Source organism: Colletotrichum truncatum (genome assembly GCF_014235925.2).
Source record: "Colletotrichum truncatum strain CMES1059 chromosome Unknown Contig_0001, whole genome shotgun sequence".
In the NCBI taxonomy this organism is placed as follows: Eukaryota; Fungi; Ascomycota; class Sordariomycetes; order Glomerellales; family Glomerellaceae; genus Colletotrichum; species Colletotrichum truncatum.
The window spans coordinates 5,362,934-5,389,255 of record NW_027222398.1 but is presented as its reverse complement, the minus strand read 5'-3'; the positions used below and the strand labels follow the sequence as shown (position 1 = coordinate 5,389,255).

General features: G+C 40.9%; 4 protein-coding genes across 4 annotated transcripts; 2 read left to right on the top strand and 2 right to left on the bottom strand.

Annotated features, from left to right (window-relative positions):
* Window positions 1–2,549: 2,549 nt before the first annotated feature.
* On the top strand, window positions 2,550–3,949 carry CTRU02_201514 (uncharacterized protein; the record flags this gene model as incomplete). The annotated part of the gene is made up of 4 exons (XM_070203872.1): window positions 2,550–2,586; window positions 2,636–2,883; window positions 2,938–3,296; window positions 3,574–3,949. 4 exons carry the CDS (start codon window positions 2,550–2,552, stop codon window positions 3,947–3,949), a joined length of 1,020 nt encoding a protein of 339 aa, XP_070062454.1.
* Window positions 3,950–4,985: 1,036 nt separating this feature from the next.
* CTRU02_201513 (uncharacterized protein) lies at window positions 4,986–6,042 on the bottom strand (the record flags this gene model as incomplete). Its single annotated transcript, XM_036728979.1, has 2 exons — window positions 4,986–5,507; window positions 5,578–6,042. The coding sequence occupies 2 exons, from the start codon at window positions 6,040–6,042 to the stop codon at window positions 4,986–4,988; spliced, it is 987 nt and encodes a 328-aa protein (XP_036579130.1).
* A 7,171-nt stretch (window positions 6,043–13,213) lies between these two features.
* On the bottom strand, window positions 13,214–14,344 carry CTRU02_201512 (gag protein; the record flags this gene model as incomplete). The annotated part of the gene is made up of 2 exons (XM_070203871.1): window positions 13,214–13,672; window positions 13,727–14,344. 2 exons carry the CDS (start codon window positions 14,342–14,344, stop codon window positions 13,214–13,216), a joined length of 1,077 nt encoding a protein of 358 aa, XP_070062453.1.
* Window positions 14,345–17,652: 3,308 nt separating this feature from the next.
* CTRU02_201511 (transposase) lies at window positions 17,653–19,152 on the top strand (the record flags this gene model as incomplete). The annotated part of the gene is made up of 2 exons (XM_070203870.1): window positions 17,653–17,799; window positions 17,845–19,152. 2 exons carry the CDS (start codon window positions 17,653–17,655, stop codon window positions 19,150–19,152), a joined length of 1,455 nt encoding a protein of 484 aa, XP_070062452.1.
* Between the last annotated feature and the right edge of the window lie 7,170 nt (window positions 19,153–26,322).

Here is a 26,322-nt window from a genome sequence, read left to right as displayed (position 1 = left end):
CCAGACGGCCTGACAGAAGCCGAAGTAAAGATTGAAGACCCTTGCCCAGGCCCCGTCGTTCCATAGGATACCGGCACCAAGTATGTCGACACATATGTAACGCAATGGACTGTCTCAGCAGCGTTCAAGCGTGGAGCAGCACCGCCGGCACCAAAAGCAACATCGCCAAGGAAAGCGAGGATGAAGATTTGTTTCCTCATCTCTCCCACTTGTTGCCTTGCCGTTTGGGAAGCAAGCTATGGAAGAGGGAGAAAAGAGGGATATAGGGGTAGGGTAAACGGATACTAAGTATGGGAATTCGTACTCTGATATTGAGAGACACCTCAAGTACTCTATGGTTAGTGAGACCCCTCGCCCCCTGTCTCAAATCTTTTACCCAACAGATCGTGAAAGGAATTGAGAAAACAAGCCAAGTGAAAACTGGGCGGGGATATCCGCCGGCCTACCTACTAGGTGGCTTGCAGGTCGGTCTCATTGGAACGCAGACTCGCTCAGGGATGAGAGAGATTGGGATTGTTCACAACATCACTTAAAGAGTTAGACCGAACTTTAGAACGGCCTCACGTGTAAAGTAGATATTTCCACTGACTTGTTAGTGCAGGCTTCTCTTGAGGCGGGTGTCAGTCTCAGCTGCGGCCTGTCTTTAGCAAAAGCCAACCCGGATGGTTGGAATAAATGTATGATGTAGGCAACGTGGGTTAGCTTCTCATCGAAAACCCAGAAAGCATGTCAAGGGAGCTATAACCAGATCACTCTTGAGAATAACAATACTAAGGTGCCAAGATGCTAGCGCAAACCCAATTTGGTAGTAGCCCATGATCACCCTGATAACTCAAGACATCACTCAACCACGTGAAAAGCAGCCACATCTGGGTGAGCAGGAGGGTGAAGAGATGACACTCGAGTAAATGATGTTTAGACGGCTGTTCGCGTATTTGAAGAAAACTCAGTCCTAGATATAAGTGCGTGCCCCTGTCTTCCTCGTATGGACAATTTTTGTTTGGATACCCCTGTGTGGGAAAGATTTACAAAGAGATGAAAATGTTTTTGTTACCTATATGAATGCTAATCTAACTGCCTGTGAAAAGCCATCCTGCTGATCAGAAGCTAGCTGACGCCCCAGCTGTTGAGGCGCTCAAAGGACATGAAATTAATGTTCAAGTAGTTGGAATACAAAGGGGGACCCCTGTGGCCGACTAGCCGGCCCCTTTGCCAAACGCCCGGGACGTAGGGCTAGATGGCACCACTTCCTCCCTTCCACACGTGACGGGCTGGGAGACGGCATCTCCCATTTTTCACTTTCTAAACTACCACTTTTACTCTACTTGACCATGTCGATTAGTAATCTACTGTTTGTTTGTTTTCACCCGTACGGGATTGTTTCACGCCTGTGAAAGCTACTACCAAACCAAGTATATAAATGGAACCCAACCCCATGGCGAGATGGTATCGGGTCAAGTCACACAAACAGTCAAATCCAACTCTAGCAATGCATTTTCATAACGACTACTACGAGTGGACTCTCAGTATTGAGAAATTTGCTTATTTGGGCAGTGACTCGTGGGTTCTTCTCCACGGAGGAAATATCAGTGCTTGAAATGAGGGCGCAGAACCCCTCAAAGTAGTTGGAAACGGATATTTGTTGATTAATGATGACAAAATCATGGACGTGTGGAAGACGGGTGAGACGTACAAGGTAACTGATGTCACTGAGATTTTCGACGTTTCTGGGCAATCGTTACCCCGGACCTTCACCGACCCCCATGGACATGATTGATATACATACGGTTTTCATAGCATGGACCCAAACAGTGACCCGTTTTCTGATCAGATGAATACGTTCCTGTTCTCTTCAAACATGTGCTGGATAGCTGGCGCATACAGTCTGGCAATCGCATGTCTGTGAATCAGATGTTACTCAATGACACTCGGAATGATGGATATGCTCTGTGGCAGCCTGGGTTGGACGCCATTTGCAAAAGCATTAAGGCGGTCATTGTGGTATGAAACGGAACGCCGCCCTCAACACTGGGATGGGATGAATCTGTTGCGGCTGAGATCCTATATGCAAAGATTGCAGACGAATCCATTTCTTTGCTTAGATCAAGCACTAAGAAACCAACCAACTTCCACATCACGTCACTTTTCATTCCCCCTACCTAGCATATCTACTGCTATACGCTTCGTTGCAACTTACGATCATAGCGGTTCTCTTGCAGCTTCAGCAAAGGCTGTAGTTGAGCTAACGCATTTCGGGAAGATGGATCCCTACCTCTGCTAAAATAGGGTTGACCTCCAGTTTCCATTTCTCCACCTGGGCAACAGAGGACCAAAGGCGGCGGCACAGCTCCAATCGGCTCAGAGAGCCGCTTTGGGATATTCTGTTGGTCTTGAAGAAACAATAACTATCGACTGGACTTTTGATCTGTCACCTCAACTTTTCAGAGAAGCCGATGTTGGTTTCCTGCTGGCGTCACGTAAGATAATTGCTGCCTATCTTGCACTTGGTACCTATTTAACCCCCTTTCCACATCAACACCCTACAGCCAATGTTGCCTTCACCACCACACTTCAACTTAACCCTAGGTACATCCAGAGTGAGCTCCACGCTCGTATTCCTCACGCGTCTCAAAAGTCTCGCACTCAATACTTAGCTTGGCGCCCATTCTTGTAACTATTATGTCTCGTAATCTGTCGCCAGCAAGCAAGGAGCGCTATCGCGGGCAGATGTGGCTCGACATCTTGCACCGGCAAACTGATGGCGTTGACCTTGTTGCTCTGGTTCTAGAGAACCCATCCAAGGTACTGCATAACGGAGCTATGCGCGCCGCCCTCCTCGGCCGCTCATACTACCCGCGCGACCAGGAGCATATAGTTCAGAGAGTAACTAATAGAAAATATAACTCATTCGACTGTCTCTTAACTCACGCCTGTCAGCCGGGCATTACAGGGACGCCACCTACCGCTGACTGCTGGAAGCTCATCATATGCGACGGCCGCCATGTCGAGGACTCGGCCGACCTCGACCGCCAGTACCGCGCCCAGTTGAAGGCCGAGGAGCTGCAGACGCCCGAGGAGCGTGCTAGAGAGGCCGTCCGCACTTCGTCGGAACGCCTCGCTCGCAGAAACGCCAAGCTCATGATTCCCACCCTTGAGAAGCTTTCCCCCGAAAAGTATGCTATGATGCTGGAGCGTGGCACTCTCTACACCGTCTGGCACAAGGTCATGCCTAAGCCGCTAGCCTGGATCACGGATATTACCGAGGATGGTAGTGATTGGGGCTTCGTTTTCTATAGGTCCGCCCAAGTTATGCAACGCGTTGGTGGCCGCTGGGATGATGCCTTGAACGTCTCGAGGGCCTCGACGAAATCTTCTATTCGGAGAACCTGGCCGACCAGCCCATCTTTGCTACGGCCGGTCCTGGTTCCATCTATCGTGCGGGTGAGAACTTCCTGCGATACTGGTCCCCAATCTGGATTGAGGACACCGTTTTTTGTAGACGGTGACCTATGTAGTACCCGGGAGTGAGTGTTTCATAAACTATTTATTATCCAATTACTAATACGCATATAGGCACTTTAAAGAATACCGAAAGACACTGGACGAGACTGATGGAATACTTGATAACACCCTAATCATTATCGACTCGGACTGCGTCCACCCCGACCTCCTAACGGTAGATGAACTTAACGAGCTGCCGCAGTTGGTGTTTTGGGTCTGGGCTTGCGATGCTGATTGGGAGCCGCCCGCCGGTTGCGAAGCCGACGAGGACGGGTATCAAGGGCGCCTCAAGGTGCCCTTTGTGTGTTTGCAGGCGTGGTTCTACGTTGCAAGGCTCAAAGACGTCGACATGAAGGCTATGTGGAAGAAGGCGCAGGGCCACCCGCAGCAATTATGGGTGTGCAACTCACTGCCGCAGCGAGAGTGGAAGCATGAGCCGTACATCTAAAGTAAGCAATCAAGTCTGGGCTCATTGATGGCTGCGGACGCTTCTGATTAGGATCGAGAAGGGCCTTGACACGCTCGACGTGTGTATTGGCCATCTTCGAGCGATGGAGTGTTGGGCATGGCAGATGTGAAGAGGTTATCTTGGATGCATCGTGAGCTGCTGTAGACCAATTTCAACCCGCTGCGAACTGAAGTCGCCTTTGGACCCCGTTCTGTGTGCGCACCCTGGGGTCTAAACTACGGGGCTCGCGACTGCAGCTCGTATGGGTGAGGAAAGAGACCCCGCCATCCGTGACCACGGAGATTACGCGGTGAGTCTGAGTTTCCCGAACCTCGTGATGGCAATGGATCTGGCTGCTCCTGATGATGGAGGATGAAACCTGAGTCACACCCCGGAAAACATCTCTTTGGGCGGAAATACCAAGGCGACATCGTGTCCCTAGGACCTTTTTTTTGCTTACACCCGCGCGCTCATGGGACTCAATTATCGATGACCTCGTCTCCTTGGACTCGGAGATCTTCACCATTCTCGTTCAGACGGACATGTCCTCACATTAGTAACACCCTCAGTGAAGGCTTTCTTTCCCATCAATTCGCACACCATGCTGTCTACTCTTTATTTCTCTCTAGAATGCGCGTGTCATCTCTACTGACGCTGCATGCCAACGACGGCTCGAATTCACCTTACCATAACCCTCGATCTCCATAGTTAAGTCCCCTCGACTGCCAACTCCCGGGCTATTAAGTTTGGCTGCCTCAGCTTTCTTGGCAGACCCTACTTTTACCTACCAAGCCCTAGTAGTATAACCCCTCACACTACTTGAAGATATAGATAGAATTTAGTCTAATTAGGATGGCCCTGCAAGCACTTGTTCTCGTCATTCAAGCTTTCCTCGGGGTGAGACAACATTATAGTAAACGTTATTACGATCAAATTCGCTGGACATATTGTACGCGAAATCGACTCAATCGGGGCAAAAGAAGCTCATAATGCCTGACAACTTTGTAATTTTATTCCGCTCACATGCAGTAACTATCTACACGTCTTCAATGGTAAATCTCAAATTTAAATTCGCATATTTGCCATTCGGATCTTGTTTAAAGTCGAAACCCGTGCCGTGACCAAATACTGCGACTTCAGAAATCTTCTTCAAACCGAGTGCCTGTTTATGCTGGATAAGCATCCAAGCCGTCCCGGAGCCGTGGACAGTCCCAAGGATAGCTTGACCCTGCCGGCTCTCCATTGAGAATACTGCTTTATCAGCCCAGCCTGGGACTCGTTTATAATCAGCTTCTTCCAAAGCTTGTACGACATAGTCATAGGTTCCCTTGTGAGAAATGTGTGATCGAAAGATGACTTTGAGGCTATTAGTTGGAACACTCTTCACTTGGCAGCCGTCTCTCCACTGGAAGTAGGCGATATCAGATAACGTGTCCAAGTCCGGAATGTCACCCTCTTTGAGCTGGCCCTGCCTATACTTGGGACTATAGTTTTCGTCGAAAATGAAGGCACCGGAAGCCGGGACCACTACATTGGAGTACACAGCTTTTGTAGGCTGCGAGGGAGAAAGTCAGCAGGATTCTTGGCATACTCAGGTATGGAACCGGAAACCCCTTCAAGGTGCTCACTTCTTTGAATTGACCGTCTTTAAGGAAGCGTCTGTTGTGCATGTAGTAGTACACAGTGGACTCCTTCTGGTCTACCGGAAGGTCTTTATCCGCGAAGGCTGCATCAAGGATGTTTCCGTAGGAAGGATCGAGTGCGCCCTTCTGGTCGAAGGGGTACGGAAAAATGTAAGTAGACCAGCCATTTCGGGTTACAGCGACCGGGTCCTGGAACGGGCTCACGACAGACTTTCCGCCGTTGTACTCTGCCGCTTTTTCGTCGTCTAGGGGAAACAGGTCTCTGAGATATTGGCCTTTTTCGACCCGGCCTTCGTAGTCGTTGGCAAACTCACGGAACTCCGTTCGAACTCGCTTGGTGAGGACGTTGTTGGGTGTGGGAGAGGCGCCAATTAGTATTACATGAAGCAAAAGCCACCAGAATAAAGAACGGAAGCTTGCCGATCCAAAAGAAGGAATAGTGTTAGCCATTATTGCAAGTAGCCGCTAACAACTGGTGGGATCGTGTGGATGCGTAGCCATCAACAGATCAAGCGCGCGCTGCTGTGGCGTAAACTCTTTTAAGTACAAAGCGAGGGTAGATAGAGAATGCGAAGTATAGTGGACTTGAATTGATCAGCACAGAAATCATCTTACACTAGTTCAAGGAGAATGATCGTCGCTTTTTTGACGGGGATTAAGTGTCTATTTCAGAGAAAATAGAAGTCGCATAAGTGACAATATTATTTCGGAACTTTAAATTGATAACCTGGAGTAGCTTTATGGGTCCGTTCAATCAACAACCACACAGTGACGCTGATCTTAGCACTTCTGCATTTTCATTTAAGCTACTCCGTACCTCACTGACTATGCACAGCTTATGACCATCCTATAGATTCGTGGAGTAAGAATGCGCCAAGTACTTGACGCATCAAGAAGAATTATTACTAAGATCATTGCAGAATTCTGTTTGACGGATGGGGTTTCGGCCTGAGCCCACACTCCGTAGAGCTCCATCTTCGACTAAAATGGTGTACCGAGGCATATTATAACCAACTTCCTCTTGTTTGCGGTGAATTCCAGAGTCATTTTGGGATGGCTGTTGACCATCTTTCATTGCCAGTATCCTCAAGTTTCCCGCGTGCATGTCTTGTATTTAGGCTGTTGCAACCCTGTTTGTTATTAGGGAGCACGTTGCGCCGATCCAATGCCTTAATTAGCAATGCGCCTCACAGCGCACAAAACCTTAACTCGGGGTCGCCTACGGCAGTCCGCAGGGCGCACTGGGTCAAAATTCAAGGTAGTGATAGGAACACCCTATAAGCGTAAACATATGTAATCTCGCGTAAAACGATTTTTGTTTTTATATATTTCTAGGTAGGTATTTGCCTTTTTAGGAAATAAGGGTTTACTATATAGAACTATAGCCTCTTACGAGGCTTTATAATAATCCGTCGGAGGTTAGATCTTCCGGTTCCGGTTGATTAGGTATATAGTCTATGCGTACAAATCGATAAATAAATAGGAATTTAGTAAAGCCTAGAACTTCTTCCTTTTCCCTATGCTAAGCAGAGTTTAAGTATATAACCCTTACTATATAGAAATTTATAACGTTTTCTATACTGTTTTATAAAGATTTAGTTTTTATCCTTTATTATACTTCCGTTTTCTTTTATCTTCTCTATTTTTAATTTTTTTTTCCGATTTTTTAAGCTTTTATATATTTCTATATAATTATTTACTAACTATTAGCTTTTATATAGATTCGTATATCTCTAGGCGCTAGGCGTCGCCCCCGTTATATTACGTATAGTTTTCTAGCAAAGCTTTACAACATCCTATAACATCCTATAATATCCTATAACATCTTATAACATCCTTATAATCCTAAACGATACTCGATATTACTTTATACTACTATATATTATAGCTTAGGATATAAAGCTAGCTGCTAAGCTCGTACTAGATAAGATCGGAGATATAAAGATTCCTACGGAGTTGCCTACTAAGCTACCTTCTATATATACTTATGCTTTCGGAACCGGCTACTACCTTACCTATATATATACTTTTATAATTCCCTTATAATATTATACTAACTTATTATAGATAGTATTCCTTATGCTAGTAATACTTTATTAATAATATTCTAGATAATAAGGAAGTAGAGGTATAGTCTCCTTATACCCCCGTATATACCTTACTCTTTTGCTTATATATTATATAAGCCTATAACTTAATCGATATTCGCTCTACGGTTAAGAACGGAAGACGATAGAAAAAAGCGCTTAAGTATAAGCGTATATAGAATGCTAACTTTTTCCTTATATATATATACGGAAATACGCGCGAGGGTAAAGACTAGTATAAGAACTATATCAAAGGCAATAGTCCGTATAATACCTATGTTATTCTAGACAGCTATGCTAGCTATGCTAACTATATATATAATTCTAGTACTTCTAACTATAGCTTCGGTAAGTTTTATCCTAACCTATATATAACTAAATATAAATCTAATCTATTCTATATAGCCTTATCCCCCTCGAAGCAACCTGCCGTAGAGATTTATACTTCTACCCCGAGTAGTAAGAAGTTATACGTCTCCCGTATAGAGTATGACTTTCTTAACGCAGTCCGTAGCGTTAAGCCTAAGTATATACGACTTATTAGAAATACGTTAGTTTCTATCGTAGACAAGCTTGCTAATATTAAGTACGGTATGTTATTATATATATTTAGTACCGTCTATATATCTTTGCTAACTATAGTTATATATAGATAAAAACGAAAATATCGAGATTAAGCTTTATTACGACTAAGTAAGACCTTATAAAATCCTATACGACCGTATAATAACTAGAGATAACGTAAATATATATTTATATAATGCTATAGATACTTACTAAGGCGTATAGAATCGGGAATCCGGCATATAGAAACGATAAGTATACTTATAAGAATAGGAGGATAGATATAAGCATTTATAGTTAGTATTATAGTTTTTCCTACTAGCACGTAGCTATAATAGGCAGAGGTCGGAACCGTAATAAGAATAGAGATATAAATAGAATAATATAGAAGTTAAATAAATAGTTATAAGGTAATAAATAATAATAAATTAATAAACGTAAGTATAAGTAGTTAGTCTTTTATTAAGTTAGTCTACTAACGATAATGCTATCGAGGGCATCTTTTATACGGGTACGGCTAGTATATAAGATATTACGTGCCTTTAATAACTATTTATAAAACTATGATAGGTACCCTTCTTAAAAAAAGATAATCGTCCTAATCGATAGTAAAATAAAAACTAATTATATAAATTTATTCTTTTTATTACCTATCTATCGCGAAGAATCACGACCTTAATAATAAAATCCTATCCTAATCGTAGTCTAGTATATTACTAAAGCGGCTTTACTTAGCTAGGCTTGTTGTTCGAATATTCGTAGGCGCACATTCAGGGGTCAATCGTGATGTGTATTGTGCTTCTTCTTTTCCTAAGACCTGTCCGTATCCCTTACGCGCCTTCTTCCGGCGTGTTCCCTGTGACTAAGCGCACCTAGCGCGGTCCTCGGCCAAACATTCCTCCTAGCGCCTTCCTGGCATCCTAGGCGCTCTGCGTGTGCATCGCTTCCAGCGCCCCTGGCCTACCACCCTTTTTGACACACCCCTTTAGCCTTCGCGGCTCGAGACCTCGGTCCTAGGGCGCTCCTGCGCGCTTCATACGCAGCAGCGGAGGCTACCCTTAGGGGTGGCAGGCCAACCGACTTCTTCCTTATTCCTCTCCTCCTTCAAAGATCCCTCCGCTCCATGCGGTCTCTGCGAGAGGGTCCCTCTCTTCGCGTAGTGGTTCCGTCTCCTTCTTCACCAAGTTGAGCTGTTTTATGAAGTCTTCAAACGGTTGCCTTGCGAGGCTCTTCGTGAGTCCGTCCGCAACAAGGTCTTTCGTTGGTGTGTGGACGACGTTGATGGTGCCGTTCTCAACCTCCTGTCTCAACCAGTGGTTGTGTATATCAACGTGACGAAGCCTCGTCTTTAGAGTCACGAGTTCCTCAGTTACTATTCGAATCGTCTAGAGGTTGTCGCACTGGATCGTTATTCCGCCGCTTGGAATCGTCGTATTAAGAGCACTCAACAGACGGCTAACGAATATAGCTTCGCGTGCTGCTTGTGAGAGGGCGAGAAGCTCTGCTTCTGTCGTTGATGTTGTGACTGTGTCTTGTTTGTTCGCTCTCCATCCGATCAATCCTCCAGCAAGCCGTAGTGCGTACGCCTGAGAGCTCTTTCGATCTAGCGAGTTATCTGCGAAGCTGGCGTCTGATGCGACTTCGAAACTCTTGTTGTTGCCATCGTACTCGAGACTAAGGAAGCAGGTGTCCAAGATGTACTGCAATACTCGATCTGCAGCGCGATGATGCTTCTGAGAGGGATTCTGGTTAAACCTCGCCAGACGGCTTGCAGCAAAGGCGATATCGGGGCGCGTCATCACCGCCAAGTATAGGATCGATCTAATCTTTCGTTGGTATGCCGTTATTTCGCTCTTTGAGGCGTGCTCCTCGGCGGGCAGTAGCTCCTCGTTCGTCATAGGTGTCGTAAATCGAGTGTTCTTCCTCTGTGATCCTTTATGTGTGCCTTGACCAATCAACCGTGCGATCTTCTGTGCGTATGCTGCCTGAGATAGCCAGATTTTCTTCTTGGCTCGGTCGCGCGTGACCTCGATTCCTAGAAACCAGTGAAGAGGGTCTCCGCCTTCCAGGTGGTACTTCTCTTTGAGCCCGTTAATGAGGCGCTCAGCAGCGTTTCTACACTCAGGGGGAAACGCGAGAACACAGTCGTCGACATAGAAGAAGAAGAGCACGCGTCCCTTCCGCCAGCAGCAATTCTCGCCTGCGACGCGTTCCATCCCCATTGCTTTCAGACCGTTCTCTAGATGCCGTTGCCACAGTAGAGGGGACCTGCGAAGGCCGTATAGAGCCTTCTTCAGCCGCAGGACCTTCCCCTGCTGCTCATGGCCCGGTGGAAACTCCATATATACTGTCTCGTCGATCGGAGCGTGGACAAAGGCATTAACTGCGTCGTACTGCAGTAAGGTAAGATCTTGCTGGGCCGCGGTGGCAATAAGGGTTCGGAACGATTGTCCAGCGAGGGTCGCAGCGTATGTATCCTTGAAAGCGTTTTTAGCCTGTTGATCTCCTCGAACAACGATCCTTGCCTTGAGTTTCTGGAGTGCTCCCTTCTCGTCCGTTTTATAGACGTATACCCACCGGCAACCCAGGATCTGGTGCCCGGCGGCTTCTCTACGGTCCACGACGACGTATGTATCCATCTCATCGTAGCTCGCGAGGTGCTTCTCTTCCGCTTCTCGGAATCCCCTCTCGTAGGGGTGGCCGTATAGATCGGCATGTTTCTGAGGCACTGGGGGTAGTACGCCTGCTTGGCTTTTTCGCTGGGGCAGAGGACGGTCCTCTCCCGGAACGCTAGAGGCCACGGTCTCAACCGCGGGCCCCCCGTCACCTGACACGGGCCTACCGTTGTGGGAGCTTAGCCCAGAGGGAAGGTCTTCCTTTACCCTCGAATCAACGTGGTTTCTTCCCTGACGGAGGTCGAAGGCACGCTCACACCCAGGGTTTCTAAGACTCCTCCTGGGCCCAGGGGCAGGGTTCATACCATTACCACGTCCGGCTACGGTGAGACCTTCGAGTCTGTTGTTCCAACATACTACCGCTTCCAGGCTGGTATCGGCGTTCTTCGCCTTTTGCTTCATCTTCACTCGTTTTCTACCCGTTCTGGTGCCGCCGAGGAAAGCGGCTTGCCAGGAGGTACGCGGAGTGGTAATTGGAAACTCTTCGTGGATCGATTCGCGTGCATGAACCGCCTCAGGAGCGATCGAAGCACGTCTCTTCCTCCACCCCTTCACTCCGAGTGCCTCCTCAAGGCCTGCGAAGAACGAGGTGGGTGGCGTCCGCGGTGGTGTATTGAGTTCGAATCGTGACTCCACGTACTTAGGCGACGGCGGTGCGGTGTATTCTTGTGCCTCTTCGTCTTCAATGTACTGGACTTCATCGACTTCTTCGTCTGCGGTGTGTGCGTACTCTGGAGATGTTATCCCTGTAGGCGAGACCTCTAGTCGCGCGAGAAGAGCGTTGAGCTCGTTCACGTCGAGGTCTTTGAGGTCATCCCGCAGCTCGTTGATATCTCCATTAAAGAACTCGGTTTCCCTGAACACAACGTCTCGCGTTGTGATAACGCGGGCAGTAAGCGGATTCCACACGCGGTAGGAGTTGCTAGTACTGTACCCAATGAGGTAGCCTATCCATCCTCTCGGTTGAAGCTTTCTCGACTTATTCCTGCCCAGCTGTGCGTCTGTTGTGAGCGCATACACTTTGCAGCCGTACGCTCGAAGGTGGGCTTGATGAGGCTTCCCGAGATCTGGGCCGCGAAACTGATTATGGAACCGTTCGAAGGGCGTTTTCCAGCCGCGCGCCGCTGACGGCGTCCTGTTGTATAAATACGTCGCGGCGGCAACGATTTCGGGCCACAGCATCTCAGGGAACTTGCCTGCCTCGCGAAGGGTCCTAGCCTTCTCCTTGATAACTGCTGCGATTCGCTCGGCGCCTCCGTTCTAGGCCTGCGTATTGGGCGCAGAGGGTTCGAGGACCACCCCTTGAGATTGAAGGTGAGTGGCGACTTGCTGATGAATCGTTGCAACCTCGCGGTCACATTCGAAGACTTTGACCTGTATATTATATTGCGTCTTCATCATGGCCATGAAGAGATCGAATACCTCGAGGAGCGTCTCTGTTATACGGTCCTTAAGGTAGTAGTCCCACGAGTATCCTGTTAGTCGGTCAGAGAGTATTACCGTAGACATATAGCCTCCGTATCCTTGAGGGCTAATCGAGTGAAAGTCGAACGCCACTCTTGATCCTGGTTTTGCCCACGCTATAGACTCGCGTAGGGCACGTCGAACAATTCGTCTTGTCTTCCCTTTTCCACACGCTGAGCAGTCAGGCAGCTTGTTGCGTAGGTCACCCATGATCTTCACGCCTCGAGAGGCGTTGACGAGGTGCTCCAGCACCCCCTCGCCCGGGTGACCCAGTCTCTGGTGCCATCTGAACGGTCTTCCTGCGAGTCTTTTGCGCGGTGTAAACGATGTGTGGCGCTGCTTCGCCTGCGTGACGAATCCTGCTTTGGTATTGTCCTCGATAACCTGTTGTCCATGGAGATCGTGAAGGTAGCAGACGAGTGTCCCATCCGCTCTTCGTACGCAATTCTGGCCTGGGCGGTTATCCCACCACATCCCTCGTTGCCGTAGAAGGCGGTAGGAGACTAGATTCGTTGCGAATTCTTCGCAGTAAGCGACGTTGTATAAGCGGAGTCTTACCTTCTTCCCCCGCTCAGCGTCAGCCGTTATATCCACGTTTCCATACCCTAGGATTGGGACTTGTGAGGCTCCTGCCCATAGGTAATCCCCTGGTTTAGCTGCTCTGAAACCTGAGAATCGAGCCCGGTTGTTGAACACGTGTAGCGATGATCCTGAGTCGTATATCGCAGAGTTGTGTAAGGGGTACTCAGTCCGGATCATGAACGCAGAACGGTCACTCGTATACTGCTTCCTCCACGATGCGTTGGCTGACCCCATACACCGACCATACAGTCAGGTCTGCTTCGCTTCCTTCTCGCGTTGTTCACGGATCTTCTTCACGCGGTCCGCGAGGTCGTCATCGGCCTTGAGACGCTCGGTGACCTTCTTCATGATGTCGTTGCTGGGCCTCCATCCTTCATACGCTTCCTCTGGGAAGCAGTAGAAGCAGTTGGCAAGTAGGTGTCGTGGCAGATCACATCCGTGACACGTTGGCATCTCGTTTTGGGTCCGCGAATCGGCGGCCCTATGTCGCTTCTTGGTTGTACTCCGAGGCATGGTCTCCTTGGGTCCTTCTCTTGTTGTGGCAAAGGCACCTCTTGAGGCTCTTGGTCCTGTCGATAGGGTATCTGCGTGGATTCGTATATATCGTCGTACTTCCGCAGAGATCTCGCTGATCGAGGGGTTGTCCGACTCGTGGAACTTCGCCTCGAACGTGGCGTGGAACGCAGAAATAGCGGTCTTCGCAATGACCTTTAGGAAGTCCTCGCTCCACTCGCTGAAGTCCCTTGTCTAGGCAAGGTTAACCTCTTGTCCCTTCAACATTGCGGCCTCCCATTGCTCGAGCCAGTTCTCGATCTCGGCCTTCGTAGGTAGCCGCTTTGTAGCCGCTTGCTTGACGGTCTTCTCGTACTCCTCACGCGCGGCGCTCTTTTGTTCATTGTTCGAGATCGAGGCCACGCCCTTCAGCTTGACCATCCAGGCTTGGAGGGTCTCCGTAGGTTTACAGCACGCATTGACGTACTTCTCGGCTGCTGTCGATAGGACCCAGTTGCGGAGCTCTCGTAGAGCAGCCGCTTCACGCTCGTAGATACGGATATCATGGTTGTAGTCGCTCCGGAGCTGTACATACTCCTCACGGTCCTCCTTGACAAGGTCTTGGAGGCGTCTAGCCGTCTCGTTCGATCGAACTTCTTCGATATCTGGTGTCTGTGACACCTCGATGATTGATCCGCGGGTATGTCGCGGTATACCTTTCTTCTTGTAGTCGGAGAAGGCCGGAGGCTCCGGCTTCGGCATCCGCTTCTCGGGGTTTTCGGCGCCGGGATCCACTTGCTCCCAGACGTCCAAGTCGGTGGCTTTACCCTGGAAAACCTTATACCAGGTTGGCCATTGACTGGGGTTGTTGAGGACAATGGATTCCATCTTTGCTTATGTCGTTATTGATTCGGGCTTATCGCGTGGGTTTTGAGGGACGTAAACGGGGTGTTCGTGTGTTTTGCAGTTGATCGGATCTTCGAATAGCTTCGTTTTGCCTGTAGGTAGGCCAATTGGTAGGTAATCAGACTGTTAATTGTTCGAATATTCGTAGGCGCACATTCAGGGGTCAATCGTGATGTGTATTGTGCTTCTTCTTTTCCTAAGACCTGTCCGTATCCCTTACGCGCCTTCTTCCGGCGTGTTCCCTGTGACTAAGCGCACCTAGCGCGGTCCTCGGCCAAACATTCCTCCTAGCGCCTTCCTGGCATCCTAGGCGCTCTGCGTGTGCATCGCTTCCAGCGCCCCTGGCCTACCACCCTTTTTGACACTTGTAATGTTCTTAGTGGCGACGCGCTTGTCGCCCTTCTATAACTTAGCAACAGCTTCGCGCAGTTCTACGATCTTACTACGGAAGACTATAATTTCGTTATCCTTAGTAGTAATAACGCGGTTAACCTTTATAGCGATTATTTCCTTGCTAGCAATAGTTACTTTAAGTATTTTAAAGCGATCGTTAACGCTTACGACGTCGACGGTAGACTAGGCTTTCTTATTAAGTTTATTAAAGCGAAGGATAATCTCCTTGTTAACTATCACAGTTCTATAAATAGTCATCAGGGGCACGTGATATCTCACGTACTAGCCGTACCCGTATAAGAGACGCCCTCGACAGTATTATCGTTAGTAGACTAACTTAATACAAGACTAACTACTTATATCTACGTTTATTAATTTATTATTATTTATTACTTTATAACCGTTTATTTAACTTCTATACTATTCTATTTATATCTCTATTCTTATTACGGTTCCGACCTCTGCTTATTATAGCTATATGCTAGCAAGAAGAACTATAACAAGTAGTAGTATAACTTAATCTCGATTTATTTTTTCTCTCGATTTAACCGCGATATATCGCGGAGAATCTCGAAGGAAATACCTTACAAGCCTACTTACTTAAAATTATAACCTATACCTCGACGTAGCTAACGTAGACTTATATAATAAGTTATATAAATAACCTAAAGTTAAATAACGGTTATTATAAGATAGTAAGACGTCTTTTACGATATTAGGAGATATATCCCGATGATTTTAAAATAATAAGAATTTTAGACTCCTTCTAAGTATATATAAGTATTATAGCGTTTATCGCGTAGAATACGAATATTAGCTAAATCGACGTTAGATATAATAATAAAACCTAGACTTAAGTAACGTAACTCGAAGATAGCTAGAAGATAGAGAATTACGACTATAATAAGGTAGTAAATAATATCGCTAAGGCGATTATCTATGTTTAAAAACTTTAAGACTTTTAAGGATAATTTAGAAAACTAAGCTTAGAAGAGTTAGATATTACGAAAGGTAAGTAACTTATAAGGAATAACGAAACTACCGAACTAGCGCTAATAACGCTATTAATATAGCTTTAATAGCAAAAGTAATAACCTCCTAAGGTACTACTTAAGCATAGCTAATACGAGGGGAATTACGAAGACCTTTAAAAGCTATAGTTAGTAGTATCGAATATAACTATAAGCTAACCTTAACAAACTTTTTAGTAAGCAAGACTATCGAATTAATAATAATATATAAAACCGTTATAAGCCGAGGTTATTTTTCTAAAAATAGAAGCATAAGTTATAAAGACCTTATTAGAGGGAATATAATTTATACTAAGCTAGGGATAAAATCCTTAATAGTAATATATACCCTCCGGTATAGGAAGATACTTTCCCCCTTAAAGGTAGATACTATATCTAATAGTAATAGGATTTCTATCTTTCTAGACTTTACTACCTTTTTAAATATAGTAGTAGTTCGAAGCAATGCTAATAAACGCGTTTAGAAGGCTATTAAGCATAGTAACGCTAGGATCGGAACTACTAAACCTAGGGAGGAGATTCGTAGCTATAACGAATATTTAGTAATAATATAAAGTATTCTAGCCCGACACCGATAGTAAGTATAGTAAGGAGCCTATATTTTACGACTAAAAGATATTATACTACCGAGATATAGACTTATAGCTTTTAGTAATCGAAGCTAAGATCGTTAATCCTTACGCTTAAGACAAGGTCTTTAGAAAATAGTAAAACCTACTTAGAAGTAAAATACTTAGCTAGTAAGAATATTACCTTAGGCTTATAGAAAGGAACTAGTATAAAGCCTAGGGATAGTTTAGCTTATAGAAGGGACTAAAAGCCTGCTTTAAGCTAACCTAGATAGAAGTAATCTAATAAGTAGTATCTAATAAGTTTACTATAGAAAAGATCGGTAGTAATAAGGATATCTAATTATTTGCCTAAGACTATTTTAAATATAGCAAAGTATAGTTAGGATTATTAACGCCTTAGTAGTAACTACTTACGATATTTTATAACGCTTTAGACTTATTTCTATAACGATTTCTTTACGAACTAATGCTTAATAATATAGTTAAAAGCTATCTTAGACTTGCCGAGGAAAAACGCGGAGTTATTTAAAGATACTTATAAACCTTAATTAAGGTTTTTTATATAACCGCCTTAGATAGTAAGGATAACGCTTTATAAAGAGAACTACGCCTAGCTTAGAATAATAAGAACTAAAAGAAACGCGATTTTCCTTAGTTATAACGTAACTAGCCTTAATAGTAATAAAAGAAAACGCAACCTAACTAGAAATAATAAAACTAAAAAGACTATAAACCTTAGAACGTATAGTAGAAGTTCCTAAACTTAAAGCGATTCGCTTAGTATAACCGTCTAGGTTAACTATTTAATAATACTAAGTTTATATAAGAAGACGAATTAGACGAAGATATAATTAATTACCTTATCGATTATAAGTATATCTTCGAAGACGTTATAAAAGTTTTAATAGTATAACTATAAGAAGAAAAGGTAGCTTATATAAGATAGACTAGTAACGTTACCTTCCGCGCCTACGAGGCGACTATTCCTAAGGTAGAGATCCCTCCCTTATCTCCTTAAATATAAAAAGAAGTAACGGTAACGTACATGATAAGCGAGTAAGACAGACAAGCGAGTGAGACAGTAAACCGCGACCGTCGCACCTTGACGCGACCGGCACCTTTTCCTCTACAATAAATCATGGAATCAGCTAGTATTGAAAGAAGGTTACAAATTGCCCTTCAAGCAATGAGAAATGACCCAAAACTTAGTGCTCGGGCCGCAGGTGCACTCTATACAGTCAGTCACGCAACATTAAGCCGGCGACTAAAGGGAATAGTCTCACGACGCGACAGCATGCCTAATTCACGGAATTTATCAGATTTAGAAGAGAAGACAATAGTTGAGTATATTCTCGACCTAGATGCGCGATCATTTCCTCCCCGGCTGAGTGGTGTGGAAGAAATGGCCAATCGACTTCTCGCAGAGCGCGACGCGCCTCCAGTTGGGAAGCGCTGGGCTTCTAATTTCGTCAAGCGACAACCATAGCTTAGGACGCGTTTCTTTCGCAAGTATGACTATAAGAGAGCTCAATGCGAAGATCCAGAGGTGATTCGTGGCTGGTTTTCGCTTGTGAAGAATACAATTGCGAAGTATGGTATTGCTGATGCTGATATCTACAACTTTGATGAGACCGGCTTTATGATGGGCGTTATTGCTTCTAGAATGGTTGTTACAAGTGCTGAAAGGCGTTCAAATACGAAGATGACACAGCCTGGCAATAGGGAATGGGTTACAGTTATCCAGGCTATTAATTCCCAAGGGGAGAGCATCCCGCCATACATCATCGTTGCAGGCCAGTATCACCTCTCAAGCTGGTATACAGAAACCTCTCTTCCGGGCGATTGGGCTATTGCAACGTCTGAAAATGGATGGACAACAAACGAGAGAGGTATTGACTGGATCAGACACTTCGACATTTATACAAAACCACGTACGTCTGGGAAATATCGCCTCCTCGTTGTTGATGGTCATGAAAGTCACCACTCCGCAGCCTTCGAGCTCTTTTGTCAAGAAAACAACATTATTACACTGTGCATGCCGGCTCACTCGTCTCATCTACTTCAACCCTTAGATGTTGGTTGTTTTCAGCCGTTAAAGAATGCCTACGGTCGGCAAATTGAGAATAAGATGCGGCGAGGCACAACCCATATCTCGAAGGAAGATTTCTTTGCAGCATTTCACGAAGCTTTTAAGCAGTCTTTTACAAGGAAAAATATCCAGGGAGGTTTCCGAGGAGCTGGACTTGTCCCTTTGAATGCAGAAAGTGTTCTCTCAAAGCTGGATGTAAAGTTCCGAACGCCAACGCCTGAGGAGGGGGTCCCTCAGACACCAGACCCTTGGATCTCTAGGACGCCGAGCAACCCAAGCGAAGCAAGATCACAGTCTACTTTTATTAAGAGTCGAATCTCACGCCACCGAAGCAGCTCTCTAGCATCAATTTATAGTGCTGTGAGTAAGCTAGCCAGAGGGACAGAAGGACTAGGGCATCGGGTAGCATTACTAGAGTCAGAGGTTCAAATCCTTCGAGAGGAGAATGCAATATTAAGTCGGCGTCGAAGGGCTAAGAAAACACGTCTACAGAAAGGAGGAAGTCTTACTATATCTACTGGAGAGGATATACAGTCGCAAAGAGAGGCAGACACGCAACTACAAGAGGAAACGCGACGGAGTAGTGGTCGCAAAGTGAGGTCTGAGACGACTCATCGTCGGTGTAGCGTATGCGGGAATACAGGCCACAACGCGAGAACATGTCAATTTATTAAGGAAACATCCGAAGAACAGGAATCCGAGTAGTATTAATCAATCTAAGATTTCTTGTTATAGATTTCGATATTATTGTCGCGAAGGTCTGGTTTACTGTCTCACTCGCTTGTCTGTCTCACTCGCTTATCATGTACGTTATAGATCTTTATAAACTATATAGCTATAAAGGGAATTCTTACTTATACGTTATTAAGAACGATAGATCTTAATAAAGTAAATCTTCGGTTAGTAAGTATTACTAACTACCTTTCTTAATTTAACCTTAACGTTACCTATATCTTAAGGAAACTTAACGTTATACCTAACGCTTTCTTACGTCTACCGTTACTAATAGTAATAAGTAGAGTAGACCTATTTAAAGAAAGTAATATACTTATAGATATCTACGACGATAAGAATATCATAGCTTTTAACTTAGAAGACGATAAACGGCTAGGAAAACTAAGCAGGTTTATAATTAGGATAAGTAAAGACTTTACTAAGACTATTATTAAAAATTACGAAGCCGACTTAAAATATAAAAAACTTATCTAGTAACTTACAAGATAACGAGAAAATAGTAATAAGTAGTAGTTACCTAAGGAGGTAGACGACGAGGAAAATCATACTTAGAACGAAAGGCGTATACCGATTCGTTATTAAATCTCCTTATAATAACTATTAGAGATAGGCTTCTTATTCTACCGTATATATAATAAGATAAAAAGGCTATATATCTTACGTAAAGCTATTATAAAAGTTTTTAGCTTTGCTTATAATTAAAAGTATTATTTTAGTATAAACCGTATATTAGCAAAGCTAGCTAGCTTCTAAATACGAAATAAGCAATCGGTAGTAAAGCGATATATCGCTTATTACCTAAGATATAAGGAAAACTAAGTCAACCGGTAGAGACTGCTAGGCAGCCTATAGCTAATTCTAATCGTAAGAATCCCTTTCGATATTATAATAATCGACTTTATTACCGATTTACTAAAAGTAAAAGTATAAAGGAGTTTATAAGTATTACCTAGATTTAAATAGTTTAATATGCTTACGCTTATAATAGATAAATTCTTAAAGAAGGTTATACTTCTACTAGGCTATACTACGTATAAGGCTAAGGAGTAAGTAATAGTCTTTATTAAGGCTTTCTAACTAGCTAACTAAGGACTTCTATATTATATTATTAGCGATAAAGACCTTAAGTTTATCTTAGCTATCTAGACCGCGATATTCTATACTTTTAAAGTAAAACTACTTTTATTAATAGCTTATTACTTATAGACTAACGGCTAGAGTAAGAGAATAAACTAAATAGCGGAAATTACGATCCGATTCTAGCTTTTAAAGTACTTAGAAACCTTATAGCTAGAGATTCTCCTAGCGTTATAATATAACCTTAATAACTTATATACTATAACGATCGGGAGATCTCTTAATAAGGTTATATACGGATTTAAGCCTTAAAGTACTTTCGACGTTATTACGGAAAAAGACGTTTTAACTAAGTTTATCGACGTTATAAGAAAGATATATTAAGACGAAGTAGCGGCTTTAATCGATATAGCAAACTTACTAAGAAAGGAACGCTATAATAAAAAGTACTTAGACGTTAAATTCTCTATTAGTAATAAGGTTTAGATAAGACTAAGGAAAGGCTTCTACTTACCTAGCTAACGCTATAATAAGTAGATATTATAACGTATAAGCTTCTTTCGAATCGTTCGAATTATAAGCTTAATAGCTTACGAAGTCGACCTCCCGGCTTATTAGCGAATTTTTCTAATCCTATCGATAGTATAGCTATATAAGCTAGCCTAGGGAGACAACTTATTTAACTATAAATAATAGCTACCTTAACTTATTAAGGTTAATAATAGTAAAGAATAGGAAATCGATTATATTATAAGCTATAGAATTAACTAGAGAAAACGCAAGCTAAGGATCGAATATCTTGTTTACTAAAAAGGATTTATTATAAGGTTTAATACTTAAAAGCTTTATAAATTACTTAAAACTAATATAGTAAAGCTTGTTAATAAGTATAAAGCAAGATATTTTATTAACGTAAAGGTTATACTAACTTATTACTTTAAATAACGCTAATAATAAAATAACTAGAATAACGTTACTATTTTATAATAAAATAGCTAATTCCTAATAAAGCAATATTAATAAGATTATTCCTTTTATTAATATAACTAATTTTATATAGAATACTTATTCTTTCCTTTCGTAAATAGTTACTTTATAAGTAGCGAAAAACTCTACCTTTTTACTTTTACTATTATTATTATAAAAATAAACTTTTCCTACTATATAAATCTTACTTCTACTTATATAATAGAAAATTAATAAATCTCCTACTTTATAATATATTATAAACCTTTTCTATTCTTATTAAGACTTTTAACTTATTATTATTATACGTTTTAATTACGAGATTTGATATTAAGAATGCGAAGATGTCTTCCTAACGTACTTACTAAGATACCGACAAGATTACTAAAACCCCTACTAGCTTTATTATAGCCCCCGGAAGCAATATAAGTAATAACGAGACCTAGACCGACAACGAAAACCTTAGAGATAACTTTAGCTTAGCTAATAAGGAACTTTACGTCGTTAGCAAAAGCGTTATTAAGGAAATTACTATAGCTATTATTAAATATACTAGTAACTAGTAAGATACTATTATATTCGATGCTAATAAGGCTAACAAAGCCTACGAAGCCTATGCTAAACCTACTAAGACGGTCGAAGAAGACTAGCCTAAGAAGACTAGCAAAGGTAAGGCTAAGAAGAAGGCTAAGAAAAGCAACCTTAAGCTAGTTAACAAATCTAGCAAGGAGGAGGAGTCTAACGCCTTAGCTATCGAGGCTACTCCCGCCTTTAAGGCTAAGAAAGCTAAGGCTAATAAGAAGTCTAGTACTTTTAAGAAGAAGAAGTATATTACTACTAAGGTTAATAATACCTAGGTTTAAGATACTAAAAAGCATACCTAGGATGCGTTTGCTTTCTACTTAAACGATATATTACTTAAGGAGATTAAGGCTTATCTTAATAACTTTATTAGCCTAGCTACTTTTTCTTCTAACCTATTTATTCGTTGTATTTAAAATGCTTATAAATACGCTTATACTATATATAATAATAACGCCTTATATATAAAATACTTACTATCCTATGCTTAGGTTTTTATAACCGTCTTTTATACTAGCGATAGTTAGGTTAATAATACTATCGTAAGCTATTTTATTACTATTTACTAAGCCGACCTCTTTTTAGTTCCCTTACTTATAAATATTAGCTATATAACTACTACCGATATAACTACTTATAAGTAATTTAAAAATATAGAAAAGGCGTTTTAGGCTTTCGAAAGTAACGTTTATAAAATAAACAAGACGGTTATTAAGAATATAAAGAAAATCGTTAATAGTATTAACGAGAAGATTATCCCTCGCCTTAATAAACTTAATAAGAAAGCCTAGTCTACCGTCGATATTATAAGCGTTAACGATCGCCTTAAAGTATTTAAAGTAACTACTACTAGTAAGGAAATAATCGATATAAAGGTTAACCGCGTTATCGCTACTAAGGATAACGAAATTATAATCCTCCGCAGTAAGATCGTAGAACTATGCGAAGCTATTACTAAGTTATAAAAAGGCAACAAGCGTATCGCTACCGAGAATATCGTAAGCCCGGCTAAGCAAAGCTATTTTAGTAATATACTAGACTATGATTAGGATAGGATTTTATTATTAAGGTTATAATTCTTCGCGATAGATAGGTAATAAAAAGAATAAATTTATATAATTAGTTTTTATTTTACTATCGATTAAGACGATCGTCTTTTTTTAAGAAAGGTACTTATTATAGTTTTATAAATAGTTATTAAGGGTATATAATATCTTATATACTAGCTATACCTATATAAGAGACGCCTTCGATAGTATTATCGTTAATAGACTAACTTAATATAAGACTAACTACTTATACTTACGTTTATTAATTTATCGTTATTTATTACCTTATAACCGTTTATTTAACTTCTATACTATTTTATTTATATCTCTATTCTTATTACGGTTTCGACCTTTACTTATTATAGCTATATACTAGTAGGAAAAACTATAATATTAACGCTATTAATAATTTTCTTTATATTCTTAATAACCGTCTTATTTATTTTATAAACGTTACTTTCGAAAGCTTAAAACGCCTTTTTTATATTCTTAAGTTGCTTATAAATAGTTATATTAATAGTAGTTATATAGTTAATATTTATAAGCAAGGGAACTAAGAAAAGGTTAGCTTAGTAAATAGTAATAAGGTAGCTTACGATAATATTATTAACCTAACTATTGCTAATATAAAAGATAGTTATAAAAACCTAAGCGTAAGACGGTAAGTATTTTATATATAAAGCGTTATTATTATATATAGTATAGGCGTATTTATAAGTATCTTAAACGTAATAAATAAATAGGTTAGAAAAAGAAGTAGCTAAGCTAGTAAAGTTATTAAGATAAGCTTTAATCTCCTTAAGTAATATATCGTTTAAGTAAAAGGCGAACGCGTCCTAGGCATGCTTTTTAGTATCTTAAACCTAGGTATTATTAACCTTAGTAACGGTATACTTCTTCTTTTTAAAAGTACTAGACTTCTTACTAGCCTTAGCCTTCTTAGCCTTAGGGGTAGGAGTAGCCTTGATAGCTAAGGTATTAGACTCTTCCTCTTTGTTAGATTTGTTAACTAGCTTAAGGTTGCTTTTCTTAGCCTTTTTCTTAGCCTTACCTTTACTAGTCTTCTTAAGCTAGTCTTCCTCGACTATCTTAGTAGGTTTAGTATAAGCTTTATAAGCCTTATTAGCCTTATTAGCATCGAATATAGTAGTATCTTACTAGTTACTAGTATGTTTAGTAGTAGCTATAGTAATTTCCTTAGTAATGCTTTTGCTAACGACGTAAAGTTCTTTATTAGCTAGGCTAAAGTTGTCTCCAAGGTTCTCGTCGTTAGTCTAGGTCTTGTTATTACTTACGTTACTTCTAAGGGCTGCGACGGAGCTAGTAGGGGTTTCGGCGATCTCGTCGGTATCTTAGTAAGTATGTTAAGAAGACATCTTCGCATTCTTAATATCGAATCTTGTAATTAAGATATATAATAATAGTAAGTTAAAAGTCTTAATAAAAATAAAAAAGGTTTATAATATATTATAAAATAAGAGATTTATTAATTTTCTATTATATAAGTAGAAGTAGGATTTATATAGTAAGAAAAGTTTACTTTTATAATAATAGTAGTAAAAATAAAAAAGTAAAGTTTTTCGCTACTTATAAAGTAACTACTTACGAAAGGAAAGAATAAGTATTTTATATAAAATTCGGTTATATTAATAAAAGGAATAATCTTATTAATATTGCTTTATTAAGAATTAGCTATTTTATTATAAAATAGTAACGTTATTCTAATTATTTTATTATTAATATTGTTTAAAATAGTAGGTTAGTATAACTTTTACGTCGATAAGATATCTTATTTTATACTTATTAATAAGCTTTACTATATTAGTCTTAAGTAATTTGTAAAGCTTTTAAGTATTAAACCTTATAGTAAATCCTTTCTAGTAAATAAGATATTTAATCCTTAGCTTACGTTTTCTTTAGTTAATTCCACGGCTTATAATATAGTCGATTTCCTATTCTTTACTACTATTAACCTTAATAAGTTAAAATAGCTATTATTTATAATTAAATAGGTTATCTCCTTAGGCTAGCTTATATAGCTATACTATCGATAGGATTAGAAAAATTTGCTAATAAGCTAAGAAGTCGACTTTATAAGCTATTAAGCTTATAATTTAAACGATTTAAAAAAGGCTTATATATCGTAACGTCTACTTATTATAATATTAGCTAGGTAAGTAAAAGCCTTTCCTTAGTCTTATCTAAACCTTATTACTAACGGAGAATCTAACGTCTAAGTACTTTTTATTATAGCGTTCCTTTCTTAGTAAGTTTGCTATATCGATTAAAGCTACTACCTTATCTTAATATATCTTTCTTATAACGTTAATAGACTTAGTTAAAACGTCTTTTTCCGCGATAACGTCGAAAATACTTCGAAGCTTAAATCCGTATATAACCTTATTAAGAGATCTCCTAATCGTTACGGTATACAAGTTATTAAGGTTATATTATAACGCTAAGAGAATCTCTAGCTATAAGGTTTCTAAGTATTTTAAAAGCTAGAATCAGATCGTAATTTCCGCTATTTAGTTTATTCTCTTACTTTAGCTATTAGTCTATAAGTAGTAGGCTATTAATAAAAGTAGTTTTACTTTGAAAGTATAGAATATCGCAGTCTAGATAGCTAAGATAAACTTAAGGTCTTTATTACTAATAATACGATACAAAAGTCCTTAGTTAGCTAGTTAGAAAGCCTTAATAAAGACTATTACTTACTTCTTAGCCTTATATATAGTATAGCTTAATAAAAGTATAACTTTTTTTAAGAATTTATCTATTATAAGTATAAGTATATTAAACTATTTAAATCTAGGTAATACTTATAGACTTTTTTATATTTTTACTTTTAATAAATTAGTAATAAAGTTAATTATTACGATATCGAAAAGGATTCCTACGACTAGAATTAGCTATAGGCTGCCTAGCAGTCTCTACTAGTTAACTTAGTTTTCTTTATATCTTAGGTAGTAAGCAATATATTACTTTACTACCGATCGCTTATTTCGTATCTAGAAGCTAGCTAGCTTTACTAATATATAGTTTATACCGAAATAATACTTTTAATTATAAGCAAGGCTAAGAACTTCTACGATAGCTTTATATAAGATATATAGCCTTTTTATCTTATTATATATATAGTAGAATAAAAAGCCTATCTCTAATAGTTACTACGGGGAGATTTAATAATAAATTAGTATATGCTTTTCGTTCTAAGCGTGATTTTCTTTATCGTCTACCTCCTTAGGTAACTACTACTTATTATTACTTTTTCGTTATCTCGTAAGTTACTAAATAAGTTTTCTATACTTTAGGTTAGCTTTATAATTTTTAACAATAGTCTTAGTAAAGTCTTTACTTATCCTAATTATAAACCTACTTAGTTTTTTTAGCTATTTATCGTCTTCTAAGTTAAAAGCTATAATATTCTTATTATTATAGATATCTATAAGTATATTACTTTTTT